Genomic DNA, 16,893 nt, shown 5'->3' with positions numbered 1-16,893 from the left:
CCTGGTGGCCCTCAGTGATGTCATAAGGGCTAGAATGAGGGGAGGAGCAGTGCGTGCTGCGTCCCTTCATTGGAGCGCTGGAGCTCTGACTGAGCAGCTCGCTTGTTGCACTTGTGCACCGACTGCGTCCCTTTGTCTTCACACCGTCCTGTGCAGCACCTTGTAGGTAAGCTGAGACAGTGTGGGAGAGACGGGGGGACAGTGAGTGCTGAGAACTGCTGGCTGGCGGAGCTCATAGGATCACATTATCTCCATCAGCAGAGGGGTGGCCATGAGGGACAGGGAGGTGATCGTCCCCCCCTGCTCTGCTCTTGTGAGGCCCCAGCTGCAGTACAGTGTCCAGAAAGACAGGGAGCTGTTGGAGAGGGTCCAGAGGCGAGCCACAGAGATGATCAGGGGACAGGAGCACCTCCCCTGCAAAGACAGGCTGAGGGAGCTGGGCTTGTTCAGCCTGGAGAAAAGAAGGCAGTGGGGTGACCTCATGGCAGCCTTCAGTACTTAAAGGGAGCCTAAAAAGAGGAGGGGAATCAACTCTTTGAAAGGGTAGATAACTGCAGGACAAGGGGAAATGGTTTTAAGTTGAAAACTTAAGTTTTTAAGTTGAGGGAGGGCAGATTTTGGTTTTTCCCTTGTAGTCTTTGCTAAACCGTGGAAGCAAACTGACCTGCTCTTTCTCTCTCCTCTCTCCACCCTCTGCCTGCTTCCCTGCTGCAGCTTTTGCTCGTGGAAGATCAGAGCAAAGTGACAAGGAACGGCTGCGGATTCAAGGCATTTGTCTCCCTCGTTCTGATCTCTTGCCAGGTACCTGCCATGCTTTGTCCCCCCACATGCTTTAGCAGCCCGTGACGCCCCGTGTTTAGTAACACAGCCTCATCCAGCTTTGATGGGACGCTGGTCACGTGTGGGTTTTCTCCACGTGCTCTGCAGCTCAGCCCTCAGAAGGATGCTGTCTGTGGTGCTGTGAGCAGCTGGTTTTATGGAAAGCAATCCCTTAGGCAAAGAGTCCCAGCCCCAGCTTGTGCAGAGCTGCACAGCATCACCAGGGACACCAGCAGGCGTGCTTGGGCTGTGTGAGTGTGCCCGACAGCTGTAGGGAGCACAGCAGAGATGTGAACAGAGAAGATAAAAGTGTGTTTCTTTTCAGTTCCAGCTTGTCACACCTACGCTGATGGCTGTGGCGTGCAGCGAGATCAGCTGTGGGCCTGACCTGGCATGGACAGAGGTAGAGTATGAAGCTCTGATTGGTCTTTGTTCCCTGACTGCAGCCAGCAGAGTGAGCCGCAGATGTGCTCTCCTGCTTTCCAAGAGAGCTCCCCTGTGGCAAGACAGTAGTGCAAGAGTGGCAAGTTTATAAAAGTACCAGAGCCATTTCGGGTGTTGTGTTTGTCCTCTACTGACTTTTCCCTTGAAATGGCTGCAGAAACAACAATCATTCTCTGCTCTGTTTGGCCTCGCTGTTGGTTGGACTGCTCAAGAGAGCTGCTTGGTGCTTGCAATGGCACTGTTTGCACCTTGTAACTGCAGCCGTAGCTTTGGTTTCCCTCTTCACGGTCTCCTAGCATCTGAAACAGTCAGCCTTCCTGCACAAAGAGCGCAGGAAAGGATGTGGCAAAATACACAAGGCCACCTGTCTGCGTCAGTGCCATTGCTGATTAGTCTGGGTGGGGAGAGATGCATCTTTGCATTGCCTGGCGTGTGCCTGCTGCACACCAGGGAGAGAAACAGCCGTTATTAGACTTGCAGTTCCTTCTGAAGTGCCCATGATAAGGACCGAGTGCATTTCCTGCAGCTTTCTCTGCAGATGTGCTCCTCACCTTGAAATCCTCCTTGTTGGTTCCCAGCTCCTCACTGTGGCCTGTGCTCTCTGTTTCAGGCTGAGAACAAGGGGAAGCCCCTGCTAGACCATGAGGTGGCACCTGTGAATGTTCCAGCTATTGCTGCTGCCCATGTCGTTAAGAGATACGTTGCCCAGGCAGCGGATGAACTCTCCTTTGAGGTAAGCAGTTCAAGGCGTTCCTTGTTGTTCAATTTTACAATGGCAAATGCCTTCAGAGCTGCACTGGTGCAAGTGCTCTCATGCTCGGCCATGTTTGGCAGTGCAGAAGAATGCAGACATTTGAGCTGTGCTTTCCTCCCAGCTGTGCTGAAGCTGGGATTGACGTTGCAATCTCTTGCAGGTGGGAGACATCGTGTGTGTCATCGACATGCCACCAAAGGAGCTGACCCCCTGGTGGAGAGGCAAGCTCGGCTTCCAGGTAGGCACAAGCTTCAGACTGGAGAGTGCAACTTCAGTAGAGGCAGGAATCTCAGCTTAGAGCTGCTCTGCCTGCACAGGATGCCTAAATGACATAAACAGTTTCCCTGTGTCTGTGTCAGAGGACCTTGTCTTTGGCTGCAAATGTTGAAAAATTATTACCTTTATGCTGTGAACTATGGCCATTTTCTGCTGGATAGTCTTATGGAACGTCAGGCAAGCAGGTTCCGAGGGAAATGTTACATGGCTTTTGGTTTAACAGTTCAGATCTGAGACGTGCTGCATGCAATAGTTGGCCTCTCTTCTTGTTACAGGTTGGATTTTTCCCAGGGGAGTGTGTGGAACTCATTAATAAGAACATTCCTGAGGCACTCATCAACTCAGTGCCAAAGCCAGGTAGGGATGTTACATTTGATGGTGTGGGGAAGCAAAATGAAGTCTTTTTTGGGGTGTGTTCCATGTTTAGTACCTCCTTTATCCATCCCACATTGTCCTCTGTGTTGTTGATTCTTCATGCACACCATGGGGCAGAGATTTGGCCCAATCCTCCTGGGTTTATGACTGGACTTGGGGAAACTATAGAATACTCATGGAATGGCTTGGGATGGAAGGGACCTCAGGGATCATCATGCTCCAACCCTCCTCAGGATGGTCTCCCAGCCCCCACATTTAATGTGAGACTAGATCAGGCTGCCCAGGGCCCCATCCAACCTGGCCTTGGGCTCCTCCAGAGATGGGGAAAATCCCTTTTTGTATGTACTGGTTGGTAATGTTCTTCCCGTTCTGACGTGCTCTGTAGAATGTGCTGTGCTCGGCCTCGTCCAATGGAGCCAGACCTGAAATGACCTGGTTTCTTCCTTTTGTTGTGCAGTGCCCAAGAAACGCAGCAAGATCCTCACCTTCCTTCGTTCCTTGGTGAAGGCCCGCCCAAAGAAACCGACCGAGCGGGAGGTGGAGAAGGAAAGGGTGTTTGGCGGTGACCTGGGAGAGCATCTTCTCCACTCCGGTCGTGATGGTAAGGAGCTGCCCATTCCTGAGATCTTCCTCTGCTGGGCATCTAAAGAAGATGAAAGGGAGCTCATATCTAGCAGGGGGCAGGCTGATAGCCATGGAGACACGTGTAATGGGAGTTGATGGCTGAAGGATAAAGTGAGGCGGATGCTCCTAAGAGACAAGCACATCTGTATTTGCTTCAGCCAAGCCTGGCTGGGCTTAGTGGATAGGATGTGAAGCACAGCCTGCAGCACGATTGAATCAGGAGCTCCACTGACGGCTGGCACGTGTTCTTCAGTCCCCCAGGTCCTCCAGAGCTGCGCTGAGTTCATTGAGCAGCACGGCGTGGTGCAGGGGATATACCGCCTGTCCGGCGTCGCGTCCAACATCCAGAGACTGCGGTAAGAGTGCTGCGACTGACACAGCCTGAGTGCATCTGGTGTGGCTTTGGGCTTGCCTTCCTCTCGCTCAACCGGGTTTGCGTCCCTCTCTCCAGGCAGGAATTTGAGTCGGAGCAGATTCCTGAGCTCACCGTCCGTGACATTCACAGCGTGAGCTCCCTCTGCAAGATGTACTTCAGGGAGCTCCCGAACCCTCTGCTCACCCACCAGCTGTACGGCAAGTTCTCGGTAAGCACAAGGCCACGTCTTTCATTTCCCTCTTCCTGGGCCTCTTGGCAGATGGCTGCAGCAGTGCCCCAGCTCGGAGGCCCTTTTGCTGTCAGCCCCACGAGGTTTACTCGCAGTGGTGTACTAGCCTGATTGGTGTCTCGCTCCCTTTCTGCACTACTCCAGGATGCTGTTGGTGCCGCTACAGAGGAGGAGCGGCTGCTCAGAATGCAGGATGTCATCCAGCAGCTGCCCGCTCCTCACTACAGGTCAGTGCTGCCCTCAGCCTGCTGAGCTCAGCCCTGCTGCATTGCAGAGGGCAACGATGCGGTTCCAGGCTTTGTCTTTCTGAATTGCAGCACGGCATGCTCGTTGGTGCTGAACGTTTGCCTCTCTTGTTTTCCAGGACACTGGAGTTCCTGATGAGACACTTGGCGTGTCTGGCTGGGAGCTCCAGTATAACAAACATGCATGCCAAGAACCTAGCCATTGTGTGGGCTCCAAACCTCTTAAGGTAAACTTCTGGTTCTGTTTCAACGCTTCCTCTGTTCTCCAGTAAAAAAAAAAACAGTCCTCTCTTTTTCTCCATCAAATGTGCTCTTCTCCTGTAAAATCTGTGGCTGACAGAAGAGCAGGAGCCTGAGCTGTTCTCCATCCCCACGGGCACAATGTCTAGGTGACAATTTCTGCAGTCTTGTTGAGATGGGACTGACGTGTCCTTGATCATCCAGGGGAATTTCTGCAGTGGCATCACTGATTGCCCACTGCGGAAGTCTCCAGAGCCTCAGCTGACAGCTTTTGGCTGCAACAATTCAGACTCGGGGAAACGGTCTTGGAGAAATGACTTCTAAAATCTGCCTTTTCTACAGATCACAGCAGAACGAGTCTGCCTGCGCCAGCGGAAGAGCTGCCTGCATGGAGCTGCAGACGCAGTCGGATGTGGTGGAATTCATCATCAACCACACAGACGTCCTCTTCTGCTCCAAATCCGGAGCAGACATTGCAGATGCAGCAGGTGAGTGTCTTCCTCCATTAGCTTGATCTTGACCTGACACCTTGATCAAATGCAGGCCTTCTCCAGGACCTCTGAGATACTCTTTTACCATCAAGGGGACTACAGACCTCTGGGCTTCCATTAGGGTATGGCATCCTTTTGCTGGATGCTGAGAATGTCCAAGCCCAAACTTCACAAGGAGGAAACTGTCATTATTATGTTTGCACGCAGGAGAAGCTTGATGCAAGCGTTGCAGCGAAGCTTTCTCAGTTCCCTGCCCCTTTTATCTAGGGGTGAGCTCTCTTAATGATGACCATGTCCTTTGCCATAAACAGACCTCTGCCCACATGGTTAGTTTGAGCTCCTCTTCTTCCAGTGGCTCGGATAAGCAAGCCTGAGAAAAATACAGCACCTCCCCCAGAACTGTGGTGGCTGTGCTGCTGCTTTCTGATCCTCACTCTTACCTGTGCTTTTCCCTGACAGGGCACAATTCTCTCCCAGGGCCCAAGTCTGTGGGGGTCTCTTCTGCTGCCACAAAGCTGCTCAGCCTGGAGGAGGCACAGGCACAGAGGCGAGGCCACAGCACCTCTTCTGTGGTAACAGAGAGCAGCAGGGACATTGAAGTGGAAGAAAGCCCTGCAGCTGGGCAGGGCAAATTCCACACTGTCATCGACTTTCCATCTGACAGGTAAAGAGGACTTTCTTTTCCAGCACCTAGCATCATTGTTTGGGTGGGTTTTTGTGTTTTCCTGCAGAAACCAGGCAGTGCTAGGAACAAGCAACTGCTGCCAAGAGCTCAGTGCAGCTCTTCCCTCACCCTGCACCACGCACGACTCACAGCATTGGCTGTTTTCTCTCTCCAGGCAAAATTCACCCAGCAAGACTGAGGAATCACCAGCTAGCAGTTGGTGTTGCTGCTTCAGCCTCAGGAAGCCATCCTCTGGCAGCAAACGCCAACTGCAGCGCAATGCCAGGCAGCCCTCTGAAACAGCAGTGGTAGTCCTGGCAGGTAAGGGTGCAAATGCAGCTTCCAAATCCCTGCTTTTCAGGAGCATAGAATTCAAGCTTGCTCTGCACTTGTATCTCTTTCTGGCGTTCCAGCCCCTGCCCAACATCTTCAGTTCACCCCTGATCAAGAACCACTGTCGTAATTCAGCTTGTGAAAGTTTGACACTAACCCCTGTGTATCCTTTCTAGGTGAATCGAGCCCTTGCCAACCCACAAGATCCAGGGCAAGTAGCGAGGATGCTCTCTGTGCTTCCATCAGTGGAGAGCTCTTAGGAAGCACAAATTGCTGCAGTTCCAACAGCAGCCTTCCGTCTGACAACATTAATGGAGAGAAGGAGCTCATCGAAGTTCATGCCCTCATTACACCTGGCTCTGCTGAAAATGCTGACCTGGGCCTGCCAGAAACCACAGTCACCAGCCTGGATTGTAACCAGGAGTCTCTGCAGTGCAGGCCATCCCAAGAGCAGTGTGAGTGCCCCAACAGCAGCACCTCCATGCAGGAGCAGGTCAGTGTCAGTGAAGAGGAGCAGAGCCTCTTGCAGGAGGACTTTCAATCAGGCCTCCAGTCCCAGGCATCAGAGAGCAGCACTGAGAGCTCTGAGCCACTCTCTCCATGACAAGACAGGATGAGTCCCATCTTCACCGTGGACCTCTCACACCCTCCTGTCCTTTATATAATAATAAAAGCACACTTGTGCTCAATCAACGCCTTGACTGCCTCCAGAGTCTTCATTCACACGGACTGGGATGAATGCAGCACACAGCAAGGCACCCCAGCTTGCAATGCTGTGGCTGTGGGGTGCGTGCAGCACAGCTCCGGGTTTGTTCCTGTTTTGTCTGGCTTTGGGATGTCTGCAGGGGGAGCTCTGCAACCATTTGGCATGGTAGCAAATAATCTCTCGCATCCTGGATGCTGCTCATGATACTCCCAAGCTTCCTGGCTCTGGCTTTGTGATGCTTTTCAAGGCTTTCTGATGCATTTTGATGCCTTGGATGTTGCTTAACACCTCCCTCCTCCCATCATGTCCTTTCCTGGCTCCCATCTACGAACTGGCCCTGCAGATCATCTCCAGACCTGTCATCAGCACACTGCGGCAGGAGAAGCTCCCCCTGGCCAACGTCAGGCAGTACTGCTTGGTCTGCAGCTCAGTGGCCATTTCCCTTTTAGGCGGCTCCTGCAGAAGAATCAAGCAGCAGAACCTTTTGCTCACCCTGCAGCACACAAATGCTACGAAAGCAGAAACAACCTGGGAATCTCTGGGTCTGCAAGACTTCACAGACACTCACCGACTGTGTCTGATGGTTCCCTCCCATCCTTGATTTCCGTCTCCCCTTCTCCACATCGGATCCCACTGCTGAGCCATGATCAAGCTGCCCAGTGTGGCAGAGCATCGTGCAGAACCGTGCTGGCACCTCCTCCCCTTCCTCTCCTGCAACCTCACCCGCTTCTCTGACAGACCTGCTGATCCCACGCGTCCCATCGGGATGCTCTGGCACAGGATGTGCCCCTAACCCAAAGCTCCTTCCCACCCTCCCAAGAAAAAGTAAACAGGTTTTCTGCCTCCTCTGCTTGATTTCATGTGGCAGGGATGGAGAGCTCTTCAGCTCTGAGCAAGTTTTTTTCTGAGAAAGTGACCAGCTCTTTTCCATCCCTTTGCCCCTACAAAGAGTTGTCCAGAGCATCTCGTCCAAGAATTCCTGGAACAGCCTGCAGCTGGCTCTCCTGAAGTTCAGGCTCCTGCCTTTGCTTCCTGCCAGGCCCGCATTCCTTGAGATCACCAACTCAAGGAGGGCATGGTCACTGCAGCCCTGACCGCCTCCTGTCGTAACCCCTGGTGTGCACCATGTCCAGCAATGCTTCCCTTCTGCTTGCTGTGCCCAATGCCTGCACCACAGAGTGATTCTCACTGCACTCCAGGAGTCTGTCAGATTGCTTGCAGCCAGCCATGCTGATTTCCCAGACTGACTGGAATCCCCCATCAGGATGAGAGTCAGTGAGTGCGATGCTTCTGCTGGCTGCAGTAAGCAGCTCCCACCAACAGGCTCTCTTTCCAGGCGGCTGTAGCAGACCCTCACCTCCAGAAGCCCTGCACTGCTGCACTTCCTAATTTTACCCACAAGTTTACAACCTGGTCATGGCTATTCTTAGTTCTTTGCAGTCCACTTCTCATCATAGAGGGCAAATCCCTTGCCTTCCAGAATTCCATAGTATCAATTGTGTCTGCTTATGTCAGGATTTTTTTTTCTTTCTTTTCTTTTTCCATTTTCTAGGTAGGAAAATGAATTTCTGAGCCAGGAGAAGCAGAAGTGAAACAGTCTTCCTGGCACTGCTCAGGTTGCAGGAGTTGCCAAGTGCTCCTCAGGTAATGTGTGCTGAAGAGCTGACCTTGGTGGCAGGGGCTGTGGCTGCATTTTGTGCCTGTCATGCGGGAATCCAAGAAAGCCTATTCAGAGCAGGAGCTGCAGAGCGAGATAAACATCACGAGAAGGTAAGGCTGAGAAGCAAGGACACCTCCAGAAAGAAGAGAAAAACTGAGTCAAGTGAGCTGCGTGACGGCCGTGTGATGCTGACCATGATTGGAGGAAGAGCGCATGGCTGGGAATGACTGATGGCTCTGGTTGGATGGGTGCCTGTGTGCACAGAGGTAAGGAGTGTTTGTGGGATGTTTTGCTGGCATCTAACGGCTGTAAGGGGAAGTCAAGAGAGAAAACTTGTGAATGCATAGAAGGGATGTTAAAATCTGGAACAGACTGTTTGGATCATTCACAGCTGAGTCCGTGCCAGATTGCCACACTGTCAGAACCTGGGGCCTAGGATTTTCCTTTAAGAGTGCCAACTGCTTATTTTAAATGATAAAAAGTAACATTGAAAAAAGCTTCCCTCCTTGCATTAGAATAACGCATTGATATTTGATGTTTCTGTCTTTCCATTCCTTTAGCAGCCTGGGTGTTGATGCAGCTGCATGCATCTGCTGCCCTCCCCTTCTGTTTTGTGTAAAAGAACAGTAAAATATGCAATCAGTGTGAGATCTTTCTGAAGTATTTTACTTTATTTGCCCCTAGGCTGCAATGGCTGGGAAATGGCAGTGTCACCCAGGAGCCCACACGGCGACCTGATGTCTCATTGTTGGGGTCTATTGGAAACCACCACGATGACAAAAGAATGCCTGGGATTCCTCCGGCCCAAATGCCAAACCTTGCACTTGGCTGTGCTGAACCTCATGAGGTTCACCCAGGCCCACCTCTCAAGTCTGCTGAGCTCAAACAGATGTCATTTTTCTCGTGTCCTTCCATTCCGAGTCCATCTGTTCCCCAAAGCAAAAGAATTTGGAGGGAACCACCGACAGTTATGTGAGCGATTTCAGCGTCTATTTCTGATCATGGCAACAACTTCAGAGGTCACACTTAATTTACGGTGCCCGTTGTAATTCTGACCAAGGCTGCAGTTGCAGCTGACTTCCCAAGGCTGCAAGACGTGGTGGTGACACAGCCTTGTGCTTCTGCATTGGTGCTCATCCCACGTTTCCTTTCTCTGTCTCGCAGGTCAGCTCCTGCTGGAAGCAGATGGTATCCCAGTGTGAATGAAGGTCAGTGCAGGAGCAGCTGCTGATGGGAGGAAGGAAGTCCATGCTGAAGAGCTCTGAAGCATCTGCAGGTATGGTTCTGGAGGAGGCAGCAGTGATGTCGGAGGGCTCCCCAGCAGGAAGCTGTCTCATCCAAATGCTTGCTGAGTGGTTGGAAGGGAGCTTTCTGCATGACAGCAGCACCAGCTGCTTGCTTCACATGCTGCAAAGACAAGGATTAGCACGAGTTCCAGTATCTACAGTATCATCACGAATCACGATAGGATTACAATGTGTCCTCATACAAACGCAGCCATTTCTCTCTGAGTCCAAAGGCTGTCCAGAAACCATCTTTGAGGTCTCTCACACCAAACCACTGCTGCCCGTGTGGGATCTGACTCATTAGGGTATAGGGGTTAGGAACCACAGGCTGTCTTTTGAGAACGGGTTCAGTCATTTCCTTACATCTTGCACCAGCCGATACGTGCCGTCTGCCTTCCGTGCCGACAGGATTGGGGTGTTATAAGGCCACAGACAAGGTTCCAGAAGACCATCCTTAACCAGTGTCTGTGTTACAGCTTTTAGACCCACTCTCCCTTCTAAGGCTATGGGATATTGTTGCTGTTTCACAGCTCCACTCCCTCCTTGGGCAGTTATTTGTAAGGGAAAATTGTGAGTCCACCCCGATTTCCTTCCCCTGCCCACACCTTTTGATTCATTTTTTCTCATCACCAGCTGATAACACATTCATTGACCCCTGATATCTGTTTCACAGACTTGCAGCTGTAATCCTCATTTAACTGTTAAATCTCTCCCCCATAAATCGGTCCCTGCTTCAGGCACAGAGAACAATTGCCCTGCAACTATTTTATCTTTCCATTTTAGTTCTGTGGTCTCCAAGAGTGGAGCTGTCACTTCTGATCCCTCAGCCCCAGTTATGCACAACAGCCACATTCAGATACACGTCTGGTACCTCTGAACTAGCTAATGCTGTAGGATGGAATGTTGTTTCTGCACTGGCTATCAAATGTGGGATTGCTCTGAAGCAGTACAGCACAATGTGTTTTGTAATTTGCCCTTAGAAACAGTTTGAAAAAGTAGAAAGACTTTATTAGTATTAGTAAAAAGAAGCTATTTCATAACATGTTTTAGAAATACAGTTGTTCAATCATGTGATCAATTCTCACTTACAGAACTGTAATAGTTACAAATTGCATGGGTATAGCATTAAGGACCAGAAAGCATGTTGTAAGGCCATTCTGTTTGGATAGGAGAAGCTCAGCAAAAGAAAAACAGACTCCAAAGTAGCCAGGGCCTCCACACAAGGCCACCAACCTCTGTACCACTACATATATGCACATTGCTGGATAGAAACACCACTGTGGGAAAAAACTGTATGCTGTGGATGCAAAGGGTGAATCAGAATGGCTTAACAGCTGTCCCACAAGGAAAAGCAATCCCTTACCTGCTGTGCCATGCTCATGGCAACAGCAATGCAGATGCCAGCAGCTGATGCCCACAAGGACTGCCAGCCTGGACTTATTTTCATTACATACCTTTGTCCTGATGCCCTTCCAGAAGCTGGGACATTTCACCATCTCAGCAGAAGAGGGCAGGAGAGTTGCAAGGTGAGGGCACACTCTCCCCTGTTTATCTGGCACTCAAAGAGAAAGAGAAAATGAAAACCAGATGTGTTTCCCTGCCCATGGCAAACACCAGCCTTTCCATCCTTACAGTCCTTCCTGACATCAGCACTAATTGAAACAACATCCCACTCACCTTTGCCATGTCTGGCAGAGGTTGCAGCTCTTTCTATTGCATCCCTCTAGCTTTCAAGTCAAGAGCTCCTGTGTCACACAAGGAAAAGCAATCTTTTACCTGCTTTGCCATGCTCATGGCAGCAGCAATGCGGATGCCAGCAGCTGATGCCCACAAGGACTGCCAGCCTGGACTTATTTTCATTACATACCTTTGTCCTGAAGTCCTTCTAGAAGCTGGGACATTTCACCATCTCAGCAGAAGAGGGCAGGAGAGTTGCAAGGTGAGGGCACACTCTCCCCTGTTTATCTGGCACTCAAAGAGAAAGAGAAAATGAAAACCAGATGTGTTTCCCTGCCCATGGCAAACACCAGCCTTTCCATCCTTACTGTCCTTCCTGACATCAGCAGCAATTGAAACAACATCCCACTCACCTTTGCCATGTCTGGCAGAGTTTGCAGCTCTGTCTATTGCATCCCTCTAGCTTTCAAGTCAAGAGCTCCTGTGTCACACAAGGAAAAGCAATCTTTTACCTGCTTTGACATGCTCATGGCAGCAGCAATGCAGATGCCAGCAGCTGATGCCCACAAGGACTGCCAGCCTGGACTTATTTTCATTACATATCTTTGTCCTGATGTCCTTCTAGAAGCTGGGACAGTTCACCATCTCAGCAGAAGAGGGCAGGGGAGTTACAAGGTGAGGGCACACTCTCCCCTGTTTATCTGGCACTCAAAGAGAAAGAGAAAATGAAAACCAGATGTGTTTCCCTGCCCATGGCAAACACCAGCCTTTCCATCCTTACAGTCCTTCCAGACATCAGCACTAATTGAAACAACATCCCACTCACCTTTGCCATGTCTGGCAGAGGTTGCAGCTCTGTCTATTGCATCCCTCTAGCTTTCAACTCAAGAGCTCCTGTGTCACACAAGGAAAAGCAATCTGTTACCTGCTGTGCCATGCTCATGTCAGCAGCAATGCAGATGCCAGCAGCTGATGCCCACAAGGACTGCCAGCCTGGACTTATTTTCATTACATACCTTTGTCCTGATGCCCTTCCAGAAGCTGGGACATTTCACCATCTCAGCAGAAGAGGGCAGGAGAGTTGCAAGGTGAGGGCACACTCTCCCCTGTTTATCTGGCACTCAAAGAGAAAGAGAAAATGAAAACCAGATGTGTTTCCCTGCCCATGGCAAACACCAGCCTTTCCATCCTTACAGTCCTTCCTGACATCAGCACTAATTGAAACAACATCCCACTCACCTTTGCCATGTCTGGCAGAGGTTGCAGCTCTTTCTATTGCATCCCTCTAGCTTTCAAGTCAAGAGCTCCTGTGTCACACAAGGAAAAGCAATCTTTTACCTGCTTTGCCATGCTCATGGCAGCAGCAATGCAGATGCCAGCAGCTGATGCCCACAAGGACTGCCAGCCTGGACTTATTTTCATTACATATCTTTGTCCTGATGTCCTTCTAGAAGCTGGGACATTTCACCATCTCAGCAGAAGAGGGCAGGGGAGTTACAAGGTGAGGGCACACTCTCCCCTGTTAATCTGGCACTCAAAGAGAAAGAGAAAATGAAAACCAGATGTGTTTCCCTGCCCATGGCAAACACCAGCCTTTCCATCCTTACAGTCCTTCCTGACATCAGCACTAATTGAAACAACATCCCACTCACCTTTGCCATGTCTGGCAGAGGTTGCAGCTCTGTCTATTGCATCCCTCTAGCTGTCAAGTCAAGAGCTCCTGTGTCACACAAGGAAAAGCAATCTCTTAACTGCTGTGCCATGCTCATGTCAGCAGCAATGCAGATGCCAGCAGCAGATGCCCACGAGGACTGGCAGCCTGGACTTATTTTTATAACATATCTTTGTCCTGATGTCCTTCCAGAAGCTGGGACATTTCTCCCTCTCAGCAGCAGAGGGCAGGAGAGTTGCAAGGTGAGGGCACACACTCCCCTGTTAATCTGGCACTCAAAGAGAAAGAGAAAATGAAAACCAGATGTGTTTCCCTGCCCATGGCAAACACCAGCCTTTCCATCCTTACTGTCCTTCCTGACATCAGCACTAATTGAAACAACATCCCACTCACCTTTGCCATGTCTGGCAGACGTTGCAGCTCTGTCTATTGCATCCCTCTAGCTTTCAAGTCAAGAGCTCCTGTGTCACACAAGGAAAAGCAATCTGTTACCTGCTTTGCCATGCTCATGGCAGCAGCAATGCAGATGCCAGCAGCTGATGCCCACAAGGACTGCCAGCCTGGACTTATTTTCATTACATACCTTTGTCCTGATGTCCTTCCAGAAGGTGGGACATTTCTCCCTCTCAGCAGCAGAGGGCAGGAGAGTTGCAAGGTGAGGGCACACTCTCCCCTGTTTATCTGGCACTCAAAGAGAAAGAGAAAATGAAAACCAGATGTGTTTCCCTGCCCATGGCAAACACCAGCCTTTCCATCCTTACAGTCCTTCCTGACATCAGCACTAATTGAAACAACATCCCACTCACCTTTGCCATGTCTGGCAGAGGTTGCAGCTCTGTCTATTGCATCCCTCTAGCTTTCAAGTCAAGAGCTCCTGTGTCACACAAGGAAAAGCAATCTGTTACCTGCTGTGCCATGCTCATGGCAGCAGCAATGCAGATGCCAGCAGCTGATGCCCACAAGGACAGCCAGCCTGGACTTATTTTCATTACATTTCTTTGTCCTGATGTCCTTCTACAATCTTGGAAATTTCTCCCTCTGAGCAGCAGAGGGCAGGAGAGTTCCAAGGTCAGGGCACACTCTCCTCTTTTTCTGGCACTCAAAGAGAAAGAGAAAATGTAAACCAGATGTGTTTCCCTGCCCATGGCAAACACCAGCCTTTCCATCCTTACAGTCCTTCCTGACATCAGCACTAATGGAAACAACATCCCACTCACCTTTGCCATGTCTGGCAGAGGTTGCAGCTCTGTCTATTGCATCCCTCTAGCTTTCAACTCAGTAACTCCTGTGTCACACAAGGAAAAGCAATCTTTTACCTGCTTTGCCATGCTCATGGCAGCAGCAATGCAGATGGCAGCAGCTGATGCCCACAAGGACAGCCAGCCTGGACTTATTTTCATTACATATCTTTGTCCTGATGTCCTTCTAGAAGCTGAAACATTTCTCCATCTCAACAGAAGAGGGCAGGAGGTGTCCAAGTTTCAGGCACACTCTCCTCTTTTTCTGGAACACAAAGAGAAAATGAAAACCAGATGTGTTTCCCTGCCCAGGGCAAACACCAGCCTTTCCATCGTTACAGTGCTTCCTGCCATCAGCAGCAAGTGAAACGACATCCCACTCACCTTTGCCATGTCTGGCAGAGGTTGCAGCTCTTTCTATTGCATCCCTCTAGCTTTCAAGTCAAGAGCTCCTGTGTCACACAAGGAAAAGCAATCTTTTACCTGCTGTGCCATGCTCATGGCAGCAGCAATGCAGATGCCAGCAGCTGATGCCCACAAGGACAGCCAGCCTGGACTTATTTTCATTACATATCTTTGTCCTGATGTCCTTCTAGAAGCTGGGACATTTCTCCATCTCAGCAGAAGAGGGCAGGTGGGTCCAAGGTGAGGGCACACTCTCCTCTTTTTCTGGCACACAAAGAGAAGATGAAAACCAGCTGTGTTTCCCTGCCCAGGGCAAACACTAGACTTTCCATCCTTACAGTCCTTCCTGACATCAGCACTAATTGAAACAACATCCCACTCACCTTTGCCATGTCTGGCAGAGGTTGCAGCTCTTTCTATTGCATCCCTCTAGCTTTCAACTCAGTAACTCCTGTGTCACACAAGGAAAAGCAATCTTTTACCTGCTTTGCCATGCTCATGGCAGCAGCAATGCAGATGGCAGCAGCTGATGCCCACAAGGACAGCCAGCCTGGACTTATTTTCATTACATATCTTTGTCCTGATGTCCTTCTACAATCTTGGAAATTTCTCCCTCTGAGCAGCAGAGGGCAGGAGAGTTCCAAGGTCAGGGCACACTCTCCTCTATTTATCTAGCACTGAGTGGTTAAGACAAAATGAAAACCAGATGTGTTTCCCTGCCCGTGGCAAACACCAGCCTTTCCATCCTTACAGTCCTTCCTGACATCAGCACTAATTGAAACAACATCCCACTCACCTTTGCCATGTCTGGCAGAGGTAGCAGCTCTTTCTATTGCATCCCTCTTGCTTTCAAGTCAAGAGCTCCTGCGTCTCACAAGGAAAAGCAATCTTTTACCTGCTGTGCCATGCTCATGGCAGCAGCAATGCAGATGCCAGCAGCTGATGCCCACAAGGACTGCCAGCCTGGACTTATTTTCATTACATATCTTTGTCCTGATGTCCTTCTAGAAGCTGGAACATTTCTCCATCTCAGCAGAAGAGGGCAGGGGAGTTACAAGGTGAGGGCACACTCTCCCCTGTTTATCTGGCACTCAAAGAGAAAGAGAAAATGAAAACCAGATGTGTTTCCCTGCCCATGGCCAACACCAGCTTTCCATCCTTACAGTCCTTCCTGACATCAGCAGCAACTGAAACAACATCCCACTCACCTTTGCCATGTCTGGCAGAGGTTGCAGCCCTTTCTATTGCATCCCTCTTGCTTTCAGGTCAAGAGCTCCTGTGTCACACAAGGAAAAGCAATCTTTTACCTACTTTGCCATGCTCATGGCAGCAGCAAAGCAGATGCCAGCAGCTGATGCCCACAAGGACAGCCAGCCTGGACTTATTTTCATTACATATCTTTGTCCTGATGTCCTTCTAGAAGCTGGAACATTTCTCCATCTCAGCAGAAGAGGGCAGGTGGGGTCCAAGTTGCAGGCACACTCTCCTCTTTTTCTAGCACACAAAGAGAAGATGAAAACCAGATGTGTTTCCTTGCCCTTGCCAAACACCAGCCTTTCCATCCTTACAGTCCTTCCTGACATCAGCACTAATTGAAACAACATCCCACTCACCTTTGCCATGTCTGGCAGAGGTTGCAGCTCTTTCTATTGCATCCCTCTAGCTTACAAGTCTAGAGAACCTGTGTCACTCAAGGAAAAGCAATCTTTTACCTGCTTTGCCATGCTCATGGCAGCAGCAATGCAGATGCCAGCAGCTGATGCCCACAAGGACAGCCAGCCTGGTCTTATTTTCATTACATATCTTTGTCCTGATGTACTTCTAGAAGCTGGGACATTTCTCCATCTCAGCAGAAGAGGGCAGGAGGGGTCCAAGGTGAGGGCACACTCTCCTCTTTTTCTGGAAAACAAAGAGAAAATGAAAACCAGATGTGTTTCCCTGCCCATGGCAAACACCAGCCTTTCCATCCTTACAGTCCTTCCTGCCATCAGCACTTATTGAAACAACATCCCACTCACCTTTGCCTAATCTGGCAGGGAGGTGATGCTCTTTCTATTATACCCCTCTTGCTTTGAATTCACCAGTGCTTGTGTCAGACAAGGAAATGCAACATTCCAGCTGTTCTGCCATTCCCATAGCAACAACTATGCAGATGCGAGCAGCTGATGCCCACAAGGACAGCCAACCTGGACTTATTTTCATTACATATCTTTGTCCTGAAGTCCTTCTAGAAGGTTGAACACTTCTCCATCTCTGCTGCAGTGGTCAAAAAGGGTCCATGTTTAGGGCACACTCTCCTCATGGCCTCTTGCACTCAAAGACAAAGGGAACATGAAAACCAGAAGTGTTTCTTTGCCCATGGCGGACACTAGCCTTTCC

At 50.2% G+C, this 16,893-nt stretch overlaps 2 protein-coding genes across 2 annotated transcripts in view; both read left to right on the top strand.

Annotated features, from left to right (window-relative positions):
- The first annotated feature begins 477 nt into the window (after positions 1-477).
- LOC149912231 (rho GTPase-activating protein 32-like) overlaps positions 478-16,893 on the top strand; it is a 30,800-nt gene continuing 14,384 nt past the window's right edge. Inside the window, exons 1-2 of the mRNA XM_090130955.1 lie at positions 478-801; positions 1,145-1,222. Of these exons, the coding sequence (XP_089987081.1) occupies positions 1,169-1,222 (54 nt within the window). The 5' untranslated portion in view covers positions 478-801; positions 1,145-1,168. The remainder of the gene's footprint in view (positions 802-1,144; positions 1,223-16,893) is intronic.
- Positions 4,682-14,476, top strand: LOC149912232 (rho GTPase-activating protein 32-like). Its single transcript, XM_090130726.1, has 4 exons — positions 4,682-4,870; positions 5,333-5,537; positions 5,713-5,858; positions 14,451-14,476. Exons 1-4 carry the CDS (start codon positions 4,696-4,698, stop codon positions 14,474-14,476), a joined length of 552 nt encoding a protein of 183 aa, XP_089986852.1. The 5' UTR covers positions 4,682-4,695.

The sequence above is a fragment of the Phasianus colchicus genome, chromosome Z (assembly GCF_987193195.1).
Source record: "Phasianus colchicus chromosome Z, bPhaCol1.hap1.1, whole genome shotgun sequence".
Classification (NCBI taxonomy): Eukaryota; Metazoa; Chordata; class Aves; order Galliformes; family Phasianidae; genus Phasianus; species Phasianus colchicus.
The sequence above is the reverse complement of the archived record's forward strand: the minus strand, read 5'-3'. Positions and strand labels throughout refer to the sequence as shown.

What these genes read in the sequence shown, in the direction of transcription:
- LOC149912232 (XM_090130726.1), top strand. Translation starts at nt 4,696, where the DNA reads ATGACTTCTAAAATCTGCCTTTTCTACAGATCACAGCAGAACGAGTCT. An exon ending in ATCGACTTTCCATCTGACAG is followed by an intron (nt 5,538 to 5,712) that starts GTAAAGAGGACT and finishes TTCTCTCTCCAG; the next exon opens with GCAAAATTCACCCAGCAAGA. An exon ending in AGCAGTGGTAGTCCTGGCAG is followed by an intron (nt 5,859 to 14,450) that starts GTAAGGGTGCAA and finishes CCATCGTTACAG; the next exon opens with TGCTTCCTGCCATCAGCAGC.